General features: G+C 39.6%; 1 protein-coding gene across 4 annotated transcripts in view; it reads right to left on the bottom strand.

Moving 5' to 3' along the window:
- Positions 1-24360, bottom strand: part of SCEL (sciellin) — a 116981-nt gene that overhangs the window by 7646 nt on the left and 84975 nt on the right. For 2 of the 4 annotated variants that reach the window (XM_044285241.1, XM_044285244.1), the window contains 10 exons: positions 21973-22032; positions 20481-20537; positions 19689-19742; positions 18591-18644; positions 17588-17641; positions 15952-16002; positions 13582-13866; positions 13297-13335; positions 9193-9270; positions 8635-8743 (listed from right to left, as the gene is read on the bottom strand). In XM_044285241.1, the coding sequence (XP_044141176.1) occupies positions 8635-8743; positions 9193-9270; positions 13297-13335; positions 13582-13866; positions 15952-16002; positions 17588-17641; positions 18591-18644; positions 19689-19742; positions 20481-20537; positions 21973-22032 (841 nt within the window). The remainder of the gene's footprint in view (positions 1-8634; positions 8744-9192; positions 9271-13296; positions 13336-13581; positions 13867-15951; positions 16003-17587; positions 17642-18590; positions 18645-19688; positions 19743-20480; positions 20538-21972; positions 22033-24360) is intronic. The other 2 variants (XM_044285242.1, XM_044285243.1) reach the window with 2 other exon arrangements.

Here is a 24360-nt window from a genome sequence, read left to right as displayed (position 1 = left end):
TGACTTTGATTTTTTTTTCATTTTTCATGTCTGTGGATCCTCCAAAAATCAAGGAGGACCCACGGACGAAAAAACGGTCACGGATCACGGACCTACGGACTCCGTTTTTGCGGACCTTAAAAAAACGGTTGTGTGCATGAGGCCTAACCCGCATAAAAATATCTACAACTGTCTTGGCTAGAAATAGGAGAAGTAATTCAGTCAAACAAGCTCAATATCATGGGATAGCTTGAGGTATTAGTATAAAGATAATAATGAAACTTTGCTAGTGAGCAAATGATGCTTACCAGCTGGATGTGTGGTGGAGAAAATAATTATTTAATTAAGAAGGGTTTTCAGAATCATATGCATGCTTTAAGAAAGACCTTGCTTATAAGTCAATGGAGTCTATCTGGGGCCATTTGGATCCGTCATACAGAAACCATGATGTCAGTATAAACAGAGCAAGGGGTTACTTAGAATTAGACCAACATGCCCCCTTTTTTCCCAAAACAGCTCCTCTCCTGTCTACAGGATGAACCTAGTATTGCCACTCAGCCCCTTGCACTTCTGTAGAGCTGAGCTGTAATACAGACATAGCAGGGGTAACACACACACTCTTAACTCAAATTTCTTTACTCATCGTGTTATGTTGAAACAAAAGCCATTGAAAAGCAATTGCTTAACGCACTTAGTTGCATTTAGATTTGATAACATGTCTCATAAAGCGTGTTAACCCTGCAACATCCATACCTGACACAATCCATGGACAGATGTGGCTAACAATCAGAAACCATGGATACCATAACACCTACGTACTAATTTAAATGTAAACAATAAAAACTAGCATATGTCTCACTGTTTCGCCCAGTGGACAGTCATATCTACCTGTTAAATATCTGAATGTATACACAATGATTATGTTAATACTTTTTAGTTTTCGATTTCTAAAACTTGCAAAATAATTACAATTCCCTGCACTAGCCAGTAATCCCCACTCCCACATACTTTAGGTGGTATAAGACGGTTGCAGAAGTAATAGTATTAATACAATGCATTCAGAAAGTCTCCAGACCCTTTCACTTTTTTCAGATTTTGTTATGTTGCAGCCTTGTGTTAAAATAAAAAAATCATGTTTTTCTTCATTAATCTGCACTCAATACCCCATAATGACAAAGTAAAAACAGAATGTTCGAAATCTTTGCTAATTTATTGAAAAGGAAAAGAACTAATAAAATATTGCATTGACATAAGAATTCAGACCCTTTACTTAGTTCAAGCAATTTTGGCAGCGATTACAGCCTCCAGTCTTCTTGGGTATGATACCATAAGGTTTGCACACCTGGATTTGGGGATTGTTTTCAATTCTTCTCTGCAGATCTTCTCAAACTCTGTCATGGGGACTATTGATGGACAGCCATTTTCAGGACTCTCCAGAGATGTTCAATTGGGCTCAAGTCAGGGCTCTGGCTGGGCCTCTCAATAACACTCACAAATATGTCCTTAAGCAACTCCTATGTTGTCTTGGCTGTGTGCTTAGGGTAATTGTCTTTTTGAAAGGTGGACCTTGGGCCCAGTATAAGGTCCAGAGCACTCTGGATAAGGTATTCATTAAAAATAACTCTGTACTTTGCTCCATTTAGCTTTATCTTGATCGTGACTAGTCTCCCTGCCCAAGCCATTGAAAAAAAAAAGAACACCATGCTTGACTGTAGGGATGGTATTCGTTGGTAATGTACAAGACCTTATTTTCTCCAGACATGATGCAAGCTGCAGACAGGTTTCATGTGTCATTTACTGAGAAGATGCTTCTGGAAGTTTCTTCAATCTGCACATAGGATCTTTGGAGCTTAGGTAGAGTGACCATTGGGTTCTTGGTCACCTCACTTACCAAGGCCCTTCTCCCTCGATTATTTAATTTGATGGGGCGGCCAGCTGTGGGAAGAGTCTTGGTTGTTCCAGACTTCTTTAATTTAAGTCTGTGAAGGTTCTCATTTATCCAGGTCATGTTATATCTGTATAGAATAAATCAAGGCAACTGGCAACAGTAAGTCCAGTTGCCTTGATTTATTCTTTACAGATTTTCTTAACTTTAAGAATTAATTATGGAGGTCACTGTACTCTTGCCTATTATCCAGTACAGTAGAATTTTTTTTTAGCCTTTTCCAGATCTGTGCCTCCATGCAATCCTGTCCATGAGCTCTACAGGCAGTTGTTTCCTCCTCATGGCTTGGTTTTTGCTCTGATATGCATTGTCAACTCTGAGACCTTAGACAGAGGGTGTGTGTTTCCAAATCATGTCCAATCAACTGAATTTACCATAGGTGGACTCCAATCAAAAGTTAGAAACATCTCGGAGATGATAAATAGTGATGAGCGGCAGGGGTCATATTCGAATTCGAAATATTTCGCGAATATTTGAAAATTCGAAAATTCACGATTTTTTTTACTTGAAAAATCGGCAAGGTAATGATTGTGTAATATGCGAATTTTCGTATTCGAATTTTTATTGCAAATTTTTCAACTTACAACTATTAGACAAAGAAGATTAGTCATTAGTCATAAATGAGTCCTTATCAGACTGGAACGGATTACATGGAGTCCAGGAGAAATGGGACTACTTAAAAGGTGCATTATTGAAGGCAACAGAAAATTGCATTAGACTTGTCAGTAAAAGCAAAAAAAGGAAGAGACCACTGTGGTACTCAGCAGAAGTGGCCCAAATCATAAAAAAAAAAAAAGCTAGCATTTTGTAATTATAAAAAACCCCAGAGCAATGAAGATAAGGAAATCTACAAGATTAGGCAGAAAGAGGCCAAGCAAGCTATAAGAACTTCTAAAGCTCAGGCAGAAGAAAAACTAGCTCAGTCTATGAAAAAAGGGGATAAGACATTCTTCAGATATATAAATGAAAAAAGGAAATTTAAACAAGGAATAACTAAATTAAAAACAAAGGACGGAAGGTATGTAGAAGAGAATAAAGGGCTAGCCGACTGCCTTAATGAATACTTCAGTTCAGTTTTTACAAAAGAAAAAGAAGGAGAAGGACCTCCACTAGAAAGGATGACTAATAAATCGTTTGATGCATGTGTCTTTACAGAGGAAGATGTTCTAAGTTTGCTGTCTAAAGTGAAGACAAATAAGTCACAGGGGCCTGATGAGATACACCCAAAATTATTAAAAGAGCTTAGTGGTGAGCTGGCAAAACCGTTAACAGATTTATTTAACCAATCATTAGTAACAGGAGTCGTCCCGGAAGATTGGAAATTGGCAAATGTCGTGCCCATTCACAAGAAAGGTAGTAGGGAGGAATCGAGCAACTATAGACCAGTGAGTCTGACATCAATAGTAGGCAAATTAATGGAAACCCTATTAAAGGATAGGATTGTGGAACATCTAAAATCCCATGGATTGCAAGATGAAAAACAACATGGGTTTACTTCAGGGAGATCATGTCAAACAAATCTTATAGATTTTTTTGACTGGGTGACTAAAATAATAGACGGTGGAGGTGCAGTAGACATCGCATATCTAGATTTTAGTAAGGCTTTTGACACTGTCCCACATAGAAGACTTATCAATAAACTGCAGTCATTGAGCATGGACTCCCATATTGTTGAGTGGATTAGGCAGTGGCTGAGTGACAGACAACAGAGGGTTGTAGTCAATGGAGAACATTCAAAACAAGGTCATGTTACCAGTGGGGTTCCACAGGGATCTGTACTGGGACCAATTTTGTTTAATATCTTCATAAGTGATATTGCAAAAGGCCTCGATGGTAAGGTTTGTCTTTTTGCTGATGACACAAAGATATGTAACAAGGTTGATGTTCCTGGAGGGAAACACCAAATGGAAAAGGATTTAGGAAAACTAGAAGAATGGTCAGAACTCTGGCAACTGAAATTTAATGTGGATAAGTGCAAGGTCACAGCAGGCAGCAATAGGTCAGTACAATAAACAGCTGGTAGTCGGGTCAGGCAGCAGAGGGTTAGAATCGATAGACAGCCAGAATTCGACAGACAGACAGGAAAAGCACACCTTCACTTGGATACTAGAAATCTAGAAAAAACTAAAGCTCAGGCACCCTCCCACTGGGGAAGGTGCATTAAATACCCAGGGACAGCCAGCCATAAGCTGGAGAAGAATTAGGGCATGTGTGTATTAGCCCTTTAAGAGCCAGGCAGCCCCTGTGCATGCAGACTGAGGATAGAAGAGCAAGTTACAGCCTGCCAGAGCAGCACAAGAGACTGGCCAGGCCCACTGTGGGTGAGGAAGAGGAGGAGCAGCAGGAACCGACTGCTGGCCAGAACAGGAAGGTTGTGTAAGTCACAATACTAACAAGTTAGTCCTATACCTAACAGTTTACTAATATTTTATTTTCATATAATATTCATGTTTTCATCTTGAATTAGATTTACTAGTACTATAAAGTCTGATAACCTTACACCATCATCAGAATTCAGGCTTTTTATAAAACTTATATAGATTGTTTGGAAAGTGAAGTATTATACAGTGTTGCTTAATCCAGGAAAATATATTTATGACTTATTCTCAGGATAGGTCCTCAATATCATATCTGCAGGGGTGCGACACCTAGGACCCTCGCTGATCAGCTATTAGGAAGAGGCCTTGGGCGTTGCAGCCTCTTCCTAGGTGAGTGATATCACTATACAGTACATCCGTCACATGTCCTAGCTGCAGCTCAACCCCATTCAAGTAAATGGGGCTGAGCTGCAATACCAAGCACTGCAATTATACGATGTATGGCACTGTCCTTGAAAAGCTTCCGGGAGTCTACATCACTTACCATAGTTTCAGTGAGCACAGCAGCTCCTTCAAACAGTTGATTGGCAGGGACTTGGACCCCTGCTGATGTGATAATGATGATCTATCCTGAGGATAAGTCATCATTATTTTTTCCAGGGTGATCCCTTTAGAATTTTCTATATTTCTGCATAAATTCGTCCTAAAACTACATCATATTTCACATAAATACTAGACTTGGTCATGTTTTTATTGAGGAAAATGATCCAATATAACATGTCTGTGAAAGGAAAAAGTATGTTAACCTTTGCTTTCAGTATCTGACTTGGAGGAATTTTTGCCCATTTCTCTGTATAAAACAGCTTCAATTAAGTTATATTGGTGGGTTTCCTCCCGCGAACAGCTTGCTTTAAGACCTGTAAAGTTCGGGTTCGTACCGAACTTTAGGATTTTTGGACCCTGGACCCGAACATTCCAGTAAACGTTCAGGTTCGAGTTCGGTGTTCGGCTATTTTATGGCGCTTTTTAAAAGGCTGCAGAACAGCCAATCAACAAGCGTTTAAAGGGGTTATCCCATCTTAAACAATGGGGGCATATCGCTAGGATATGCCCCCATTGTCTGATAGGTGCGGATCCCATCGCTGGGACCCGCACCTACAAGGAGAACGGAGCAGAGAAAGTTGAGGAGGGCGCACTGAGCATGCGCAGCCGCCCTCCGTTCATTTCTATGGAGCCGCCGAAAATAGCCGAGCGCTGGCTCGGCTATTTCCGTCGGCCCCATAGAAATGAATGGGAGCGTTGGCCGCTAATGCGCGGTGCGCTCCCATTCACTTCAATGGGAGAGGTGGGGAGCTGTGCCTGGTGGTGGACGGACCCTGGGAAACCCGGGGTCCTCCAGCCACAACTCTCCCCGGCTCCGTTCTCGTTGTAGGTGCGGGTCCCAGAGGTGGGACCCGCACCTATCAGACAATGGGGGCATATCCTAGCGATATGCCCCCATTGTCTAATATGGGATAACCCCTTTAACTCTGTGCCCTTAGAAGCCATCACAGCCAGGCCTACTAATGGCATGGCTGTGATTGGCCAGTGCAGCCTGTGACCCAGCCTCTATATAAGCTGGAGTCATGTAGCGCTGCACGTCACTCTGCTGTGCTTAGTGTAGAGAGAGGATGCTGCTGGTGATTTCAGGGAGAGAATAGGAGAGAATCTTTAATCTGAAGTGCTTGTTAACTCAGCGATCTACATAGATTTAGTTTTGTGGGTGCAGTGCACAATCTTCTTACCCTGCCCTGAGCCCAGTGACAGAGAAAAATAACTTGTATCCGTTAGTTAGGTGGGCGGTGGCCATTTATGCAAGCTCAGTGCACCAGCACAGCATATGTGCTTTTGTGACATTCAAATCCAAGCTTGAAATACTGCAATAATAATCTGGGGTTAAAAAGACACCCATTTTTGGCAATATCCTACATCTGGTGCCTTTGCAGCAATTGTCAGTGTGCAATTTAAGCTAGAAATACAGCAATAATTTTCTGGGTTTTAAAAAACACCCTTTTTGGGCAAAATACTCAATTTTACAGCCCTTGCTGCATCCGTACGTGTGAAATTCAAGCGTTATATACTGCTGTCATATTCTGTTATTCAAAAAGCACCCATTTTGTGCAAAATACTTAATATTGCAGCCTTTGCTGCATTTGTTATCTTTAAAACAAGCTTGAAATAATTTTCTGGGTTTTAAAAAACACCTATTTTGGGCAAAATACTTAATTTGCGGCCTTGTCTGCATCTGTACGTGTGAGATACACGCTTTAGATACTGCTGTACTATTCTGGTATTAAAAAAACACCCATTTAGGGCAAAAATCTTAATTTTGCAGCCTTTGCTGCATCTGTCATTGTGAGATACCACCTTTATATACTGCTGTGCTATTCTGGTATTAAATAAACACCCATTTTGGGCAAAAATCTTAATTTGCAGCTTTATCTACATCTGTAAGTGTGAGATACACGCTTTAGATACTGCTGTTCTTAAATTTTTTATTTTTACATATTTTATGTAATTTAAAGTCATTTCCCTATCCTCATTTGTTTGCAGAGCACTTGGCATGCTCTTAACCACATTTTGATGCCATTTTCAGCCCTCTAGCCCTTTCCATGAAATTTTTACAGCCATTTTAGTGCTCAAAAACTCAAACTCGAACTCTTTTGTGAAGTTCTGCCGAACCCATCAGACCAGAACATTCAGGTGTCTGCTCAACTCTATTCTTTAACCATTCTTTGGTAGAAAAATGTATGTCCTTAAGGTTGTTGTCTTATTGCATGACCCACATTCTCTTGAGATTTTGCGCACAGACAGATGTCCTGACAGTTTCCTTTAGAATTTGCTGGTATAATTTATTGCTCCATCAGTTATGACAGGTTGCCCTGGCCCAGATACAGCAAAATCATGATACTGTCACTAACATGTTTCACAGGTTTTTATGCTCTAATGCAGTGTTTTTATTTCTTCAAACATAACACTTCTCAGTTAAACTAAAAAGTTATATTTTGCTCTCATCCATTCATAATATTACAATAGCATTTTGGCTTGTCCAGGTGATCTTTAGCAAACTGCAAATGGGTAGCAATGTTCTTTTTGGAGAGCGGTAGATTTCTACTTGCAATCCTGCCATGCACACCATTGTTGTTTAATGTCTTCCTGATGGTGGACTCATCATGAACATTAGCATTAGCTAATGTGAGAAAGGCCTCTAAATGTTTAGCATTCACCTTGGGTACCTTTGTGATGTTGTGGACTATTACACGTCTTGCTCCCAGCATGATCTTTGTTGATCGGCCGCTGGCAGGCAGAGTAATAATGGTCTTAAATTTCTTCCATTTGTACACAATGGGCCAGATTTATCATTAGCTCAGGTTAGAATAATGGAGTGAAAAAGTCCCAAAAAAAGTCCCAAACGCTAAAACTGCGCACAAATTTGCGACTTTTTTCTGCTCTGCACTATGCTCGTTAGTTTTCTGAAAGTGGGCGTGTTTTCTTATGTAAATGAATCTCTAGACAGATTTACTATTGGGACTATTTAAAAAGTCGCAAAAAAGTCGCAATTTCACTCCAGTGAGGACCATGCTTATCTTATAAGACTTTTTAATAGAACATGCGACTTTTTCATAAAAACATGCAACTTTTTCGTAAAGATGTGCGACTTTTGTAAAGCTGCTTACTGACGGATGAACTGCTACCGTCAAACCACATTTATTACAGTCTTAAAGGGCCGATCATAAATCTGACTTGGCTAAAACTGACTTTAGCCATATGTGAAAGTGAAGTGAGCTGTCAGAGTCATGATAAATCTGGCCCAATGTGTCTGACAGTGGATTGGTGGAGTCTAAACTCTTTGGAGAAGGTTTTGTAACCTTTTTTACACTGTTGAGCATCAACAACTCTTCTTTCGAGGTCCTCAGAAATCTGCTTTGTTTGTGCCATGATACACTTTAACAAATGTGTTGTGACAATCAGACTTTTTGTTAATTATATGTTCTTTAAATAAAGCAGGTCACCCACTCACACCTGATTGTCATTCCATTGATTAAAAAAACTGACTCTAATTTCATCTTCAAATTATCTGCTAATCCTGAAGGTTCACATAATTTTGCCAATCACAGACATGTGATATTGGATCATTTTCCTCAATAAAGAAATGACCAGGTCTAATATTTTTTGCTCTTTTGTTTGATTTGGTTATCTCTATCTACTTTTAGAACTTGTGTGAAAACCTGATGTCGTTTCATGTCAAATGTATGGAAAAATATGGAAAATTCTGAAGGGGGTCAGAAACTTTTAAGCACTATTGTATTTGTCACATTATTTTATGGTTGTTATTGTAGGTGATTTACATACCTTGAAGCATGTTGCATGACAGCAAATGTTTAATTCTTTCAGAATCATTTTAGCCTCAATGCCAAGTGATTTGCGGCAATAAGTACAAAAATCCTTTTGAATGACAGATCTGATAAAAGAAAAAATAAAGGTGTATATTCAAACAAATCCAAAAAACAACTCCTTAGGAAGACCATCTCTTATCCAGGCCACATTTCTTGTGACAGATTTATATTACAGATTATAGGTCAACAACCTCCAGATGTACAGCTGTTGTGAAACTACAACTCCCCAACGTGGTCCATTTCTAGGGGAGCCCTGAGAGTGACCAAGCAAGAGTGCATGCTGGGAGTTGTAGTTTCACCACAGCTGGAGTGCTGGAAGTTGCTTATCCTAGCTATAGATTAAAACTGCCAGTTATCCCAGATGACTGATAAGCCTATCATCATACATAGGATGGCAAAGTAAGCTTGAACATTCATAAGTCATATTACTTGTAAGCATGGTCAGTTTGTCAATGTCAACATAGTTGCTTATCAAAAAGCAACGTGTCAAAGTCTGTTTGCCACAGGTACTTACCGATCAGATGTAGAGTAAACAGTTTTAATTGAATTTGATAAAAGGTTGTTTCCATATGTGTTAGAGGATGAGTTCCTGCTAAAAAAAAAAGATTTATTTTATGATAAATGGCAATAGTATTGAGGTATGACCTATTAGGTTTCAATCCTACTGCAGGTTTCTGAATAACAGTGAAACTTCTGCAAAAGACCATGGGGCAAATTTATCATGAGGGGAATATTTGAAGTCAGTTTTGCTTGAGTGCTTTATCAAATGTCACATGACGTTTGATACATTTGTCTCATCCTTAAACCTAACACTTGTCTACAAAAGCTACTCCAGTTTTTTTTTACTCTAGTAGATTGAGACTGCGACTTCTTAAAAAGTCTTAGGCCTCTTTCACACGGGCGTGTCTGGATTAGGTTCAGATGCGTCCCGGTGCATTGCGGCGATCCCGCGCAAGTAGGAACGCAATTGCAGTCAGTTTCGACTGCGATTGCTTTCCGATTTTCAGTTTTTATCGCGCGGGTGCAATGTGTTTTGCACGCGCGTGATAAATAATCGACTGTGGTACCCAGACCCGAACTTCACAGAAGTTCAGGTTTCAGTTAGTTGTAGTGTAGATTGTATTATTTCCCCTTATAACATGGTAAAAGGGAAAATAATAGCATTCTGTATACAGAATGCATAGTAAAATAGAGCTGGAGGGGTTAAAAAAATAAATAAAAAATATTTAACTCACCTTAATCCACTTGTTTGCGCAGCCCAGCTTCTCTTCTGTCTTCATCTGTATAGAGATAAATAGGACCTTTGATGACGTCACTGTGTTCATCACATGGTCCATCGCATGATCCATCACCATGGTGATGGATCATGTGATGAGCATAGTGACGTCATCAAAGGTCCTATTGCTCACAGATGAAGACAGAAGAGATGCTGGCTGCGCGATCAAGTGGATTTAGGTGAGTTAAATTATTATTATTATTTTTTAACCCCTCCAGCCCTATTTTGCTATGCATTCTGTATTCAGAATGCTATTATTTTCCCTTATAACCATGTTCTAAGGGGAAATAATAATGATCGGCTCCCCATCCCGATTGTCACCTAGCAACTGTGCGTGAAAATCGCACCGTATCCGCACTTGCTTGCGGATGCTTGCGATTTTCACGCAACCCCATTAATTTCTATGGGGCCTGCGTTACGTGAAAGCACACAAAGAAGAGCATGCTGCGATTTTCATGCAACGCACAAGTGATGCGTGAAAATCACTGCTCGTGTGCACAGCCCCATAGAAATGAATGGGTCAGGATTCAGTGCGGGTGCAATGCGTTCAACTCACGCATCCCACCCGCGCGGAATACTCGCCCGTGTGAAAGTGGCCTTAAGGATAAATCTGAAGTGAAACTAACATAGCTAACTACGGCCACTTTCTCACCCATATTTCCATAATGAATCCGACTAAAAATCTGTGTTTGTCGGTATGAATTCAGCAGTGCCTGGATGGACAGCAGAGCACAGTAGACGTATAAATGTGCCATATAACAGTTCTGTGCAACCTACAGTAGTAAGTACTAAAATTGTTCTGCTTGTCTCTCAATGCCGTTTCCCATGCTTACGATATGTTAATATGTGATTTTTTTCTGCATTTTATGAAAATCTTAAAGGGGTATTCCAGTTGTTTAAAAGGCATCTGTCAGCAGATTTGTACCTATGAAACTGTCTGACCTGTTGCATGTGCACTTGGCAGCTAAAGGCGTCTATTTTGGATGTAGCAGAGTTAACACTCAAACTTTTAACTCAAATTTCTTAACTCATCGTGATATGCCTAGAGACTCAGCTCTCTGCAAAGGCTGTGCCCTCTCCACTTTCATCCACAGGGCCAGGCCTGATAATTAGGGTTGAGCGAATCGGGTTTGATTGCTGTATTCAAACCAAATTCTTTTAAAAACGAAGTTAAGAATATTGGCTCCGTCCTACTGTTAAATGTATTGCCTCTGCAGAGGTCCTTCCGAAGTTTCAGCAAATATCGCAAGACTTACAGTACTTCTTCATCTCGCTTCTATCACGTCACTTCATTTATTTGCATAAATTACTACATCAAAATACGAAGCTGTACTCGGCTTCATTAATGAGGCTGAGTTCAGCTAAGTATTTTGATGCTAAAACTTTGGAAAGATCTCAGCGGAGGCAATACATTTTACAGTAAGACGGAGCCGATATTCTTAACAAAGTTTTTAAAAGAATCGGGTTCAGATGCAGCAATCCAAACCCAATTCACTCAACCCTAATGATTATGTTTTCACTGCCTGGCCCTGTCAATCAAAGTGCAGAGGATGCAGCAGTCGCAGAGGAAACATAGCCTCTAGGTGCTCCTTTATCTTAAGACATCATTTTTCTCAGAAATGCGGGCAGATATGAACATGGGACCAACACAGATGTCTTCAGCTGTCAGGTGCACAGAAAACATGTCAGACAGTTTCATAGGCACAAATCTGCTGATAGATGCCTTTTAAACGTTATCCCTTATCCTGCAGGTAGGGGATAACCATTAGATCGATGGGGATCTTACAGTTGAGACCCCCACAATCCCCTGTTCACCTTGGGGCCCTAATGGAGCGGCAAGTCGAGCATGCCCACTACAGCTCCATTCATCTCTATGGGAGTTATGGAGATTGGTTATTTCTGGAATGCCCATAGAGATGAATGGAGTGCATTTCGCATACACGGCCTGCTGCTCCATTTATATCGGGGGCTGTGAGGGGTAAAGGGTACCCATTCTTGTAATCACCCCTATCCAGAATACCCCTTTAATGCAATATTAGTGCTACTTTAAAAGTGTCCCTCTAATTTTAAATAGTGGAAATTTTAAGGAGCTAAAGTAAAAGAATGTAAAACAGTTGGTAACTGCAAATGGCTGATTGTTGCTTCAGTTTTGTGATTTTATATTTACAATAGTTTTCATATACCAGGGAAAGTATAGGTCAACTTCTGATTAATTATATTTACAAGAATAAATCATGGGTGATCTGAGGAGAGAGGTACAAGGTTCTGTGTCCAGCTGCCCATGTATTACCTTGCAACTGCACATAATCAAGCAGCACTTAGTTCAAAAACTAAAACTGCTCATAGACATTAAATATGTCAGCCAGACCGATTTTGGTAGGATCAGTTGACTGTAGAGTTTTTTTTGACTATCCTGAACAGAGTCCACATGTTCAACTCTTTGTTACTGTGGAAAATAATTCACTAGGAGTCTGGAAGCAGCTTATCCCTCTGTCTCCCGATTGAAAACACATACACACTCAGCTGAACGGAGTGTGCATGTCTATGGATGATTCAGGAGGATAGTCTGTCATCTGTCAGCTTAGCCAACTATTTGACTGACAGCTGTTTAAGTTGTACGGCCACCTTAATAATAGAGGCATAATATGCTTCCCCCTAAATTCATCAGATAAATACATTTTGGAATAGCATGTAAACTTACAAGGTTGGACAGGTCCACCACAGTACCACAGGACCCTCCAGTGGACCTAAGCCCTGCCACAATAAAGAAGCTCTAATATACACGGCCCCTAAGGTCTAGCTCAAGAACATTTAGTTTGGAGTTGACCTTGTAATAAAATCAGGGATGGACATACCATATGTGCATGTGCAACTGGCAACATATCAAGAAAACACCAGTGCATACTAATATCTACTTCACTGCATGTAAAGGACTGTTTAACTATTGCCATAGCCCTTAGTAATGAATTAAAATCTACAAGAGAAATTGGTACATCATTAAACAACTTGCTATAAAGGAGCTTTATGATAAGTGCTTCACTCTCAACAAACTAGCTGTTACATAAAAGGGGGCCACTTATTTTTCTTGCCCAGGTGCCCTTTGCAGTCTTGAGGGTGGGAACTCAAGATCATTTCCTCTGCTGGACCCAAGGAATTTCAGTACATCACTGTAAACTTAAGTATCTTTTTTCCTGCCATGCTAAAGCTGTAAAAAACTTTATTTGACTACTTCTGTAGAAACAAGTGTATAATCGATATGTGTATGGGGGATGGGGCATCACTGGTTACTCTGATAATAAATATAAGTACATGAAACAGGTATAAATGTAATCATTTCGGTACCTTTCATCTCCATAAGATGAATTTGGACGAGATGAATAGCTGGAATATATAGACAAATATATGGGTTAATTCTGAAAAACATTCTCAAAGAATGACAATAATAACATATCACAGAAAATATAGCATCCTGTTGGTCAATTATTCAAATTAAATACTGAAAATGAACTGTGAATATTATTCCTAATATAAATGAAATTTGTAAAGAAGCTAAGATATATTTATAGACAATGTTAGGTTGGCAATGGTCAAAATTACATAAGAGATGTCACCACTGCATTACACTACCTTGTGATGGTTACATTTGAGGAAGTGTTTGGTCCATCAGTGGTGTCCTTGTAAGATGAGGTTGAGCGTCGAGTTGGGATATCATAGTTCTCATCAGTGACTTTGTAGGTTGAGGAGCTGGTTGACCGTCTGCTTGGCATATCCTGGTCATCTGTAACTCTAGTGGTTGTGGTGGAACGTCTGGTTGGTGCATTGCTGAATTCTTCCTTAACATTGTAGGTGGTGGTAGTTGTGGTTGAACTTCGATTTGAGATATTAGTACTGTTACTAGCAGGCGTGGCTGTTCTAATATTATGAATGAAAATGATAGTTTTAACACTGACATATAATGCATTGCTTAATACTGTGACTGTGTTAGATTTGTAATAATTCAATGTTTATAATGACATTTCAGGATGATCATTCAGGTACCGCATGCAAGCTCTTCTGAAAGCAACCCAAAATTTTTCAGACTTCAAAATCTTAAAAGCTACTGGGTAAAAATGGAGAAACCTCTATCACATTCTTGTATCTCTGAATTCATTGAATTCATTACTACAGGTTGATGTTTGTTGCGCCAAGACATGCAGCAGCATTGTAAGACATCACATACCATAGCGGCCTCATGGACATATTCATTGGCTAAGGTTTGTCATGATGAGATACGTTAGCCAGAAGTTAGCCAATTATGCATTGAAATGACATTTTAAAGGATCTGGCATCAATTCCAGATCAGATGCCGGATTAAAGGCATGTCTAATTACAGAATGCTATGTATGCATTTATTAAAGTAATGACCAGACGTTTCAAATTTAGCAAGATTGCCCTAATGGCATTACTCTAAGCAGAATTTGGACATTTTTATTTATGCTCAATAATGTATGTAATAATAGTTGTTTATTACTGTATAACAAAAGGGATATGTATTCCACATATGTGCAGGGCCTGTACAGGTTTTCATTATCTGTGTTGTATTTCTGCTCAGATTGTATGTAATAATGAACGCCTATTATTTGGTACACAGCGTGACAAAGCATCCTGTGTGCGAGTGGCAATAATTGTGCTCCCTAACAGCTCTCCACATTCAGACTCTAAATTTAGCAGGCATTGCTCTAGTGCAGCTGAAATTAGCCCCAAATGTTCATCCCTCGTGTGTTTTCTGATGGCTGTTAATTATTTCCCTTATTAGGTCCACAGTTGCCATTTGTACTTAGTTATAAAAGCTTTCATTTTATTTCTTAAGCATAAATGAAATGAGAGAAGGGATTGCAGAATGTTTGTCCATACTTGTCAATTATTTTATTTCAGTACTTGAGCTGTTTTTACAGCAAAATGTCATATTCCTGATTTTTTTAAGGCATGAAGATGTGATCTGGGTGGTGGGCAATCAGTTTCCAATGATTCCTAAAAATGAAGTGAGAGATCCCTCTGGCAGTTCACAGTGAATGGCGATGTGTTTTATTTCCCTGCACAGCAAGTCACCAGGCACGGAAAAATGTATGCCTGAGCCCCATTCATTTTCAGGATTGTGGGCATCTCGGCATTGGCACCCCAATGATTAGAAAGTAATGGATTAGATATGCTATCACTTCCTAAAGAAAACACCTTTACTTGCTTCTTTTACTATATTTCAATCACATAAATTGGCCTCTAAATCACCTTACTAGGTCACCACTGAGAAGGCATTACTAGGTTTACATAAAGTAGATTTAAATTGTGCACCAGGTCACCAAAAATGTGATGCTCGACAAGGTTTAAGGTCAATCTTTCCCCACGATCAACAAATAATAAACTCAGTGAAAAATCAAATACAACCCCCCTATAGAATTTAAAACAATAAAAAAAAAAAATACACATTAAAGAATATATAAATTCTTCTGAACAAAACGAAAACTTCCTGAGCCCAATTAAAACCATAGAAGGTCCATAAGCCTATTAATGCAAAACATCGTTTCATAAAAATATGGATAGTCAGCTCCCCACTCTGTGACCGAAGAGTAGCAGGGTCTCCTTGCAGCTTCCCTGCTGTGATGTGAGAACACACACTGACCATAAGGATGGAGGAAGCTGCAAGGAGACCCTGCTACTCTCCGGTCACAGAGTGGGGAGCTGACTATTCATATAGTGACTGTTTTCATGAAACTATTTTACTTAATTAGTGTGTTTATGGACCGTCTATGTTTTTGATTGGCTTGGGATGTTTTAGTTTTGTTTTAGTCTGTGTTCCGAGGATTTTATATATTTTTTTAAATGTGTATTTTTAAGTTATGAGGGTTTTCCATCAATTAGTTCCGAGGTAATTCTATTTGATTTTCCCCAAGTACTCTACCATAAGGTCATTGTAAATTATTTAATTTTAATTTCATTTATGAATATAATTCTATTTCTTACCCTTTATTTCCATCTCTGCTTATGGCAATGAGGTCATCCAGATCTAGACTTCTTAAATTATAAAATGCAAAAGAAACATGAATATGAAAACATTAATGGCTAAAATTACAAAATGCTTACAATAGTATATTTTAATTATGATGAACTTTTTAGAATATAAGTATATTGCACTAAAAAATACAATTTTTTTTTATAATTAATAAACTCCCCCAGTGCTAACTATGACACTAAGGGGGGATATATTAAAGGAGTATTCCAGGTATAGAAAGTTTTCTCCTATCTATGGGATAGAGGATAACTATCAGATCGGTGGGGTTCCTACTGCTGGGATCCCCACCGATCACAACAGCAGGGGAGCCGTACCCCATGGAGCCCCCCTGAAATGGATGACGTGGCTGGTTGGAAAAGCACGTCACAGCTCCATTTATTTCTATGGGAACGCCAGAGATACAGTAGCTGAGAGCTGTACGCAACTATCTCCGGCACTCCCATAGAAATTAATGGAGCGATTTTGCGCTTTTTTGACCCGCCGCTCCTTCCATTTCAGGGGGGCTCCATGGGGTATGGGCCTCAGTTTTCATGATCAGTGGGGGTACCAATGGAAGGTCCTCACCGATCGAATAGCTATGCCCTGTGGATAGGAGATAAATACCCCTTTAATGCACTACCCACGTTTTCTGATGTAGAAAAGATACAGATTTGGTGCAAATCCCATTCCGCACAAAAATGTATAACTTTTCTCCCTTTGTAAGCCCCACTGGCGACTTTTCTAAAAAGCTGGCATGGAGTGGTCAACAGGAAGAAATGGTTATGCAGCATGCAGAGGCGTAGCTATAGGGGAAGTGACTGCTTGGGGCCCAAACTCAGAAGGAGGACTAAAAGATTTTATTGTCATGGCCCCCTTAACAAACAGCAATTTTGACTAGCCAAAGGAGGGGGTTGCAAAGAAGTTGTTGGGGGGAGGGGGCTGTTCACCTGGAAACTCATGGCTGAACTAGGTTTAATGCCTTGTAAGGTTAGCTCAGCTGAATGTAATAATTTAATTAATCTTCAGTTACTTCATTGTGGATAAAAAGTACTTTCAATCCATATGCAAATTATCAGATAAGTGCACTGAGGGTGGGTCCCAGCAACTCTGTGCCCCTTTGCTACTCTCTCCCTCTCGTTCTGATCAACAGATTATGGATTATAGCAGCAGTGCAGTATAATTCCAGCTGATCTTCTAATTAATGTGAATGGGACGAGCAGCTGTAGTTACACTGCACCATCACCATGAGGGAAATGGCGCACAGTTAAACTTTGAAGATGACGCTCCATTCACTGGAGCTCCGTTAACCCTTAGAATAGCTGATTGGCGGTGTCCCAAAAATACTTTTTGTGCAATGTGTGGACATTTAGTGTAAGCTCCAAAAATTTACATTTTAGAGTTATGTCATATATATGTCCTAGTCCTACAGCATTTCCCTTTCAACCAGCAATATTGTCCAGAAGATTCATTTTAAGACAACAGCAGACTCGGAATAAAACTGGTAATAAACTACCTTTACTACATTGCTCTATAGTTTCAAGAACATGACAAGATGACAGCAACATATGTAAGAAAATTGCATATCTAGGGAAGCCCAATCTCTCTTACCCTTTATTCACAGTAGGAGTTTTAATATCGATTAAGTTATCAATATTTTTAGTTCTGAAAAAAAGAAGAAGAATCAATCATGTTACAAAAAGAATCAATCATGTTACAATGTCCTATCTGTTTTAAGATCGCCTATGAAATGCTTCAGAATTCACCCCTTGTACTGAAAGTCTGCACGAAAATGTGCATGGCCCCATTCACGCTTGACGAAGGCACGCCGAAACGTGCGTTGGGGTAACGCCATCCCGGTCTGGATACACTACTTTGTTTGGTAAGTCTCCCTTATATATGTTCACTATTATTTTTTGGTCAGCAGTCCGCTAGGTGCCATGGTTACACATAGTTTCCATATGGTCCAGCTATTTTTGCAGGTCTGACTGTGGTCCCTTCCCTGGTAGTGACTTTCTTGTCCTATACAGGGATATTGAACGTATTCATATAGGAGACTTTACCACATACTATATATACTGTAGATTTGTGATTGGCATATATACATTATTATTATTTTTTATGTAATGTACCACCGGGATGGTGGTTTTTCCTGCTGCTACTTCTTTTTAACGTAACGTCATGTATGTAATCATGTTATTTATTAAAGTTTATATATTTTCTTGCATTTGTACCTTTGGCTTCAAATCTTGTAGGTCGTTGTTTTGTTAAAGGAGCTGGTACTTTTTTGTACTTTACAATAGTTGACCCCCTTTATTTTGCCGCAACATGTGTTGCATTGACTCATTGTAGTTTTGGGTATCAACGTTGGTCTTATTTCGGTATTAATTATTATGTTATGTCATATATATGTCCTACAGCATTTCCCTCTCAACCAGCAATAACGCCCAGAATAGTGTTCAGAAGATTCAGAATTTTAAGACAACAGCAGACTCGGAATAAAACTGGTAATAAACTACCTTTACTACATTGCTCCATAGTTGCAAGAACATGACAAGATGACAGCAACATATGTAAGAAAATTGCATATCTAGGGAAGCCCAATCTCTCTTACCCTTTATTCACAGTAGGAGTTTTAATATCGATTAAGTTATCAATATTTTTAGTTCTGAAAAAAAAATAGAAGAATCAATCAATTTACAATGTCCTATCTGTTTAAGATTACCTATGAAATGCTTCAGAATTCACCCCTTGTACTGAAAGTCTGCACGAAAATTTGCATGGCCTCATTCACACTTGACGAAGGCATGCCGAAACGCGCGTTGGGATAACGCCATCCCGGTCTGGATACACTACTTTGGTAAGTCTCCCTTATATATGTTCACTATTATTTTTTGGTCAGCACTCTGCTAGGTGCCATGGTTACACATAGTTACACGAAAATTTGCATGGCCTCATTCACACTTGCATATTTGTTCATTATTTTGCATCAATTGTTTAAAGCTAAAACCTGGAGCGGATCCCAAACACAGCCAAAACATAATACCACATACCAGATAATACTGCCTAAATGAATTAATGCTGAGTGCATCAGGTCTTTTTGTACCTGGCTTTTGGCCAAGAGGAGGGATTAGGTGACCCTCTGGGCATCGGCCCACCGGGAAATTTTCTCTGTAGGATCTATGGCCAATCCGTTACTGGCAGCTCATGCTATGACATGGTAGACCCTTTAACCCCACCTAGTGGCTAGCTTCATTTGCACCAGCATTTTGTCAAATGCTGGTGAAGTGGAAGCCCATCCCAATAATGAATGACCCTTCCTCTAAGTTATGTGCTATTTTCTAGCGAGGTGCAAACAGTGTCTAAAACACATGAATGTAAGCCAGTGTTTTGGGCTCTAATTGAGTCAGAATTTTGGATAGCTCAGTAAATATACCTCAATGCTTCTCTGTACCCTAAGGTTGTTTCAACAAAAATGCTATCTCTACTGTTGTGCTGCAAAGCATTGAGGGGAAAGATGTATCAAAGCTTGTGTAAAGGAGAAGTAGATTCCACCCAGTAGAGGATGATGGGAAAGTAAAAGCAGTGACCGGAGTAGCTGTCATGGACTACTACTCCACTTTCCTATTGACAGTTATGATGACTCTCAACCCTATGTTTAGGCCTTACCATAATGGCAGAAAACATAAAAAGCTAATAGAGGAAGAGTTACCCAGTTTTAACATCAGGCTTTTTAATATCAATGAAGCTGTCAAGACGGTCATCCCTAGAAATGAAGTAGAGAAATGGGTACAGGTTACATGGAGACAGCGCTACAGTGTAATGCGGTATATTAATACTGTATATTTAATGTCATACACAAAGAAGACTCATTAATGGGGTTTCCAGTTTTGAGTAAAAGTTCAGCTTTCAATATAATTTGAGTATAAATTAATCGCAATTTTCAAAATCTATGCTTGCTGCCAGTGAATGGAAACATTCATTGTTTATATCCAAAGGTTGAAAAACCATCTTTTCAATTGCCTGCTTATGCTAATGCCCAGATCATTAAATGTATCGGAGATCTCTCTTGTAACCACACATTCACTAGTGTCAAGGATCCTCAATGAATCTATCTAAGAATCTACGTAAAAATCTACAAGATTTACATGACAATTTAAATTGAAAGTTTTAGGCTGGCTGACATGGATGTCACATATTTCAATATGGGATCCAGTAAAACATTGCACTGCATGTTTTATGTGGATTTTGTTTATACAGAATCTAAAATCAAACATCTAAAAAAAAAAAATGCCAAGTGAAGATGATCTCACAACAGGATTAGCAGCTTGGTAGTTTTTTGCCCCAAAGTTTTTTTTTTTTTTTTTATAGTCAATTGTTTCAGTAAATCCAGGAACCCTGGCAACTGCATAAGATGTATATTCCAATTGAATGCAGACCGCATTATATTTCTTATACATTTTATACTTTTTAGCACATTTAGCTGTAAAATGTTCTTACTTACTTATTTTGAAAGTTCTTTGCCGTATTTGATATTTCAATGAAGTCATCCAGCTGTTCTCTTAATGGGAAAGTTACAATATGAAAAATGTGAAACAGCGTAAACTGCACAAATATGTCATAAAGTACTGTATGTTCCTTAAGCATCTTTCATATAGCCAGTGCATTTGGTTGAGTATTTTTGCAGCTCCACAACTTGCATGGAAGTATATGGGAAATATAATAAGCAGGACATTTTTTGTACTGGTGTTTTTTACCCTTTAATTTTTTATTTTTTTTAGTCAATGACATTTTTGGGAAATACAGTATGCACTGGGTCTAGTGTTTCCCTCATTGCCTGGTGTTTTTGTCGTCCTCTAGACATCTACTAGCTTTTTTGAAGCTGCAATGTGTTTTGGTGTATTTTAGTGGTGTTTTTGCATGGCATTTTTATACCAATGTTTTTCCCTGTACTGGTCTAGTGGCATTACATAGGAGTACACATACTTTCTTTGGCCCAAAAAATGCACTCGGAGACCGAAACCACAAACACAAGCCAAACCAGGGGTGGATCAGTGGTAAAGTATAGTGGAAGGACTTTTATTAACACTATAATACTAATAATACTCATAATTTTCTCTTCTCTTTCTCTCTCTCTGTATCGGCTCTTGTGTTTGGCTTAGAATTGCAGCAACAGCTATTTGTATGAGCCTAGACTACTTCACTATGTTTTTTCTACAGTAATTTTTTTTGCCTTTTTCTGTAAAAAAAATATTTTTCTATCTTTTTTTACACAAAATGTCATCAAATGTGACAACTAAAATGCCAAGCGCCAATAAATATATATCTCGTTTACGGACATTTGCATGGAACTTCATTTTCATCTTAGGCTACTTTGACACTCGCGTTTGGTGCGGATCCATCATGGATCTGCACAGACAAATCCACACCAATAATACAACCGCATGCATCCGTTCAGATCGGATCCGTTTGTATTATCTTTAACATTGCCAAAAACGTTTTCTATTGTGCCATATTGTGTCAGTGAAAACGTATCGGTCCCCATTGACTTACATTCTGTGCCAGGACGGATCCGTTTGCCTCCACATCGTCAGGCAGACAAAAAAAACGCAAGCAGCAAGTCCGCCTCTAGAGCGGAATGGAGGTGGAACGGAGGCAAACTGATGTCTTCTGAGCAGATCCTTATCCATTCCGAATGCATTAGGGCAAAACTGATCTGTTTTGGACCGCTTGTGAGAGCCCTGAACGGATCTCACAGATGGAAACCAAAACACCAGTGTGAAAGTAGCCTTACATATTTGTGGTCATAAGATATCATATTTTCTCACGTTTTTTCTACATTGCTATTTTTACTCAGTATATCTAATTATAAACTTTATATAATCTTGCCGTCCATCAATATTGATCATCAGTGAAAACTTGAAAAACAACCATATAACGAGGCTTTGAACGCACACTACATAACTCTTTGGCAGAGCTTGGGTTGAAGTGCTTACCTTTTCTTTGCTTTCTCTGTGGTGGGTTTGATGTCTATAAGGTTGTCAATGTCTTGAGTACTATTAAATCAATAAAATGCATAGCATTAAAAAAAAAAAAACGATTAAAAGGAAAACTACTCCACAGACAAGGATGATGACAGCTGGTCTGAAGCGGTGATGCGTGAAAATCACCGCTCATATGCACAGCCCCATAGAATTGAATTGGTCCGGGTGCAATGCGTTCACCTCAAGCACTGCACCCGCGCGGAAATCCCGCCCGTGTGAAAGGGGCCTAAGAATACTCTAAGGCCCCTTTCACACAGGCGAGTTTTCCGCTCGGGTGCAATGCGTGAGGTGAACGCATTGCACCTGCACTGAATCCGGACGTATTAATTTCTATGGGGCAGTGCACACCAGCAGTGATTTTAACGCATTACTTGTGCGTTGCATGAAAATCGCAGCATGCTCTATTTTATGTGTTTTTAAAGCAATGCAGGCCCCATAGAAGTGAACGGGGCTGCGTGAAAATTGCAAGCATCTGCAAGCAAGTGCGGATGCGGTGCGATTTTCACGCACGGTTGCTAGGAGACAATCGGGATGGGGACCTGATCATTATTATTTTTCCTTATAACATGGTTATAAGGGAAAATAATAGCATTCATTTTTTTTTTTTTTTATATGTTTTATTAATTTATAATGCAAAAATTCATATCCATATTACAATTATAATATTATAAAATCCTTCAGTCTGTAAATTTGTGATTTGTAACATGATTAGGAATAATTTCATGCAAGTATCCATACTTATGGAGACAAAAAAAGTACAAATGGAGATCTCACTTGCTGGGGGAAAGGCGGGATACGTCCGTCATCCACAGCCTAATAAGGCAAAACAAACACACAGAGCATCCCACTTGACATATTATTGTCTATACAGGGAAAAAAAAAGGTCAGGGGCCCTCAGCCCGGGCGGCAACCAGGGAGCGAGCGCGCGCCCCGTGCTCTCTCCCCCGATCATAGGGAGGAAATTGACAGGATTGACAATCATGTAGCCATTCATCCAGTGCTCACATTAACCGTGCGTAGCGGGCCTACTGCGATCTTTGATCGCAAGCATTTCATAAAACAAATTTGGGGGTCCAGCAGTCTTCCATCGCAGTAGAGAAGGAACCTCTTGCATATTTTGCTGCCTCATCCCCATGTAGTTAAATTAAGAGTTTAATGCCCGACTTAACCGTAGCTCACATATGTCCACACTAGTGTCTCGCATATAAAGGGACTCAACTCGAGTATCACTCGGTGATCACCGGCATTTAGGGAAGATGTAAACATGAGCACTACCTAAAACCGGCTCTGTCCCGCTAAGAGAACACCTCTTGGTACCCATACAACATGTGTCATATCACTGCCTGCAGTCGAGCCACATGTCTGTCAGAGAGAGCCGCGTCCTAGGGCACACCCATTCGCCGGGCTGCCCAATATCCCGGGCCCCGGGTCCCCACCCATAACCGGCACGGTGTCATGGTTCAATTAAAAATTTTGGTTTGTTTAAAAATTTTTAACCATTGTTTAATGCCGGAAGGTCCTGCCATCCCCCAGCATTCCTAGAGATACTCCAGTTCCCAAATGCAACTTCACCTCCTTTACTATTTATGATTCATATAGAAAAGACCGGACCAATAGGATCGTTCCCAACCCACCCCGCCCAGCCCCCCCCCCCCCCCCCCACCTTGCAGGAGAAAGAAAAAAAAAAAAAAAAGAGAAAATAAAATAACCCAGATTAATTATTTAAGCTTGTCCCAGTCTGCCCACAGTTTGCCCCACTTTAGATAGGATCCTCTTTGTTTATACAAAATCCTCTCATAACTTTTCACTTTCTCAACCAAGCTTAACCAATGGTTGCAGTCTGGAGCAGAAGAGCAAAACCATAATCTGGAAATGAGAAGCCTGGCCAAAAACATTACTTTAATCAATAGTTGGCGTTTTATAGGCTGGTAATTAACCTCTGATAAATCTCCCAGGACCCATATCCTGGGGGACAGAGGGATAGCAATATTAAGTTTACGAGCCAAGTTAATTTGGACCGATCTCCAATAGCTGCTCACCATTGGGCAGTCCCAAAACAGATGTAAATGATCTGCCTCGGAATCGCCACAGCGTGGGCAGTCAGAGGAGACTCTAAGTCCTCTCCTATATAACCACAAAGGTGTCACATATATTTTGTGCAAAATATTAAATTGTACAACAGTGTGATTAAAGTTGTGTGAAACAAATTTTAAACTTTCCCCTATATTCTCCCAATCTGGGGGACCCATCTCTAGAAGTACAGAAGACCAGGATCTTTGTCCTGGAGAAAGAACACCCAAAAAAAATCCTTTCATTAAGTGTCTATAACAATGTGATATT

Source organism: Bufo gargarizans, chromosome 3 (assembly GCF_014858855.1).
Source record: "Bufo gargarizans isolate SCDJY-AF-19 chromosome 3, ASM1485885v1, whole genome shotgun sequence".
Taxonomy (NCBI): Eukaryota; Metazoa; Chordata; class Amphibia; order Anura; family Bufonidae; genus Bufo; species Bufo gargarizans.
Note: the sequence above shows the minus strand (reverse complement) of the source record. Positions and strands in the feature narration are given on the sequence as shown.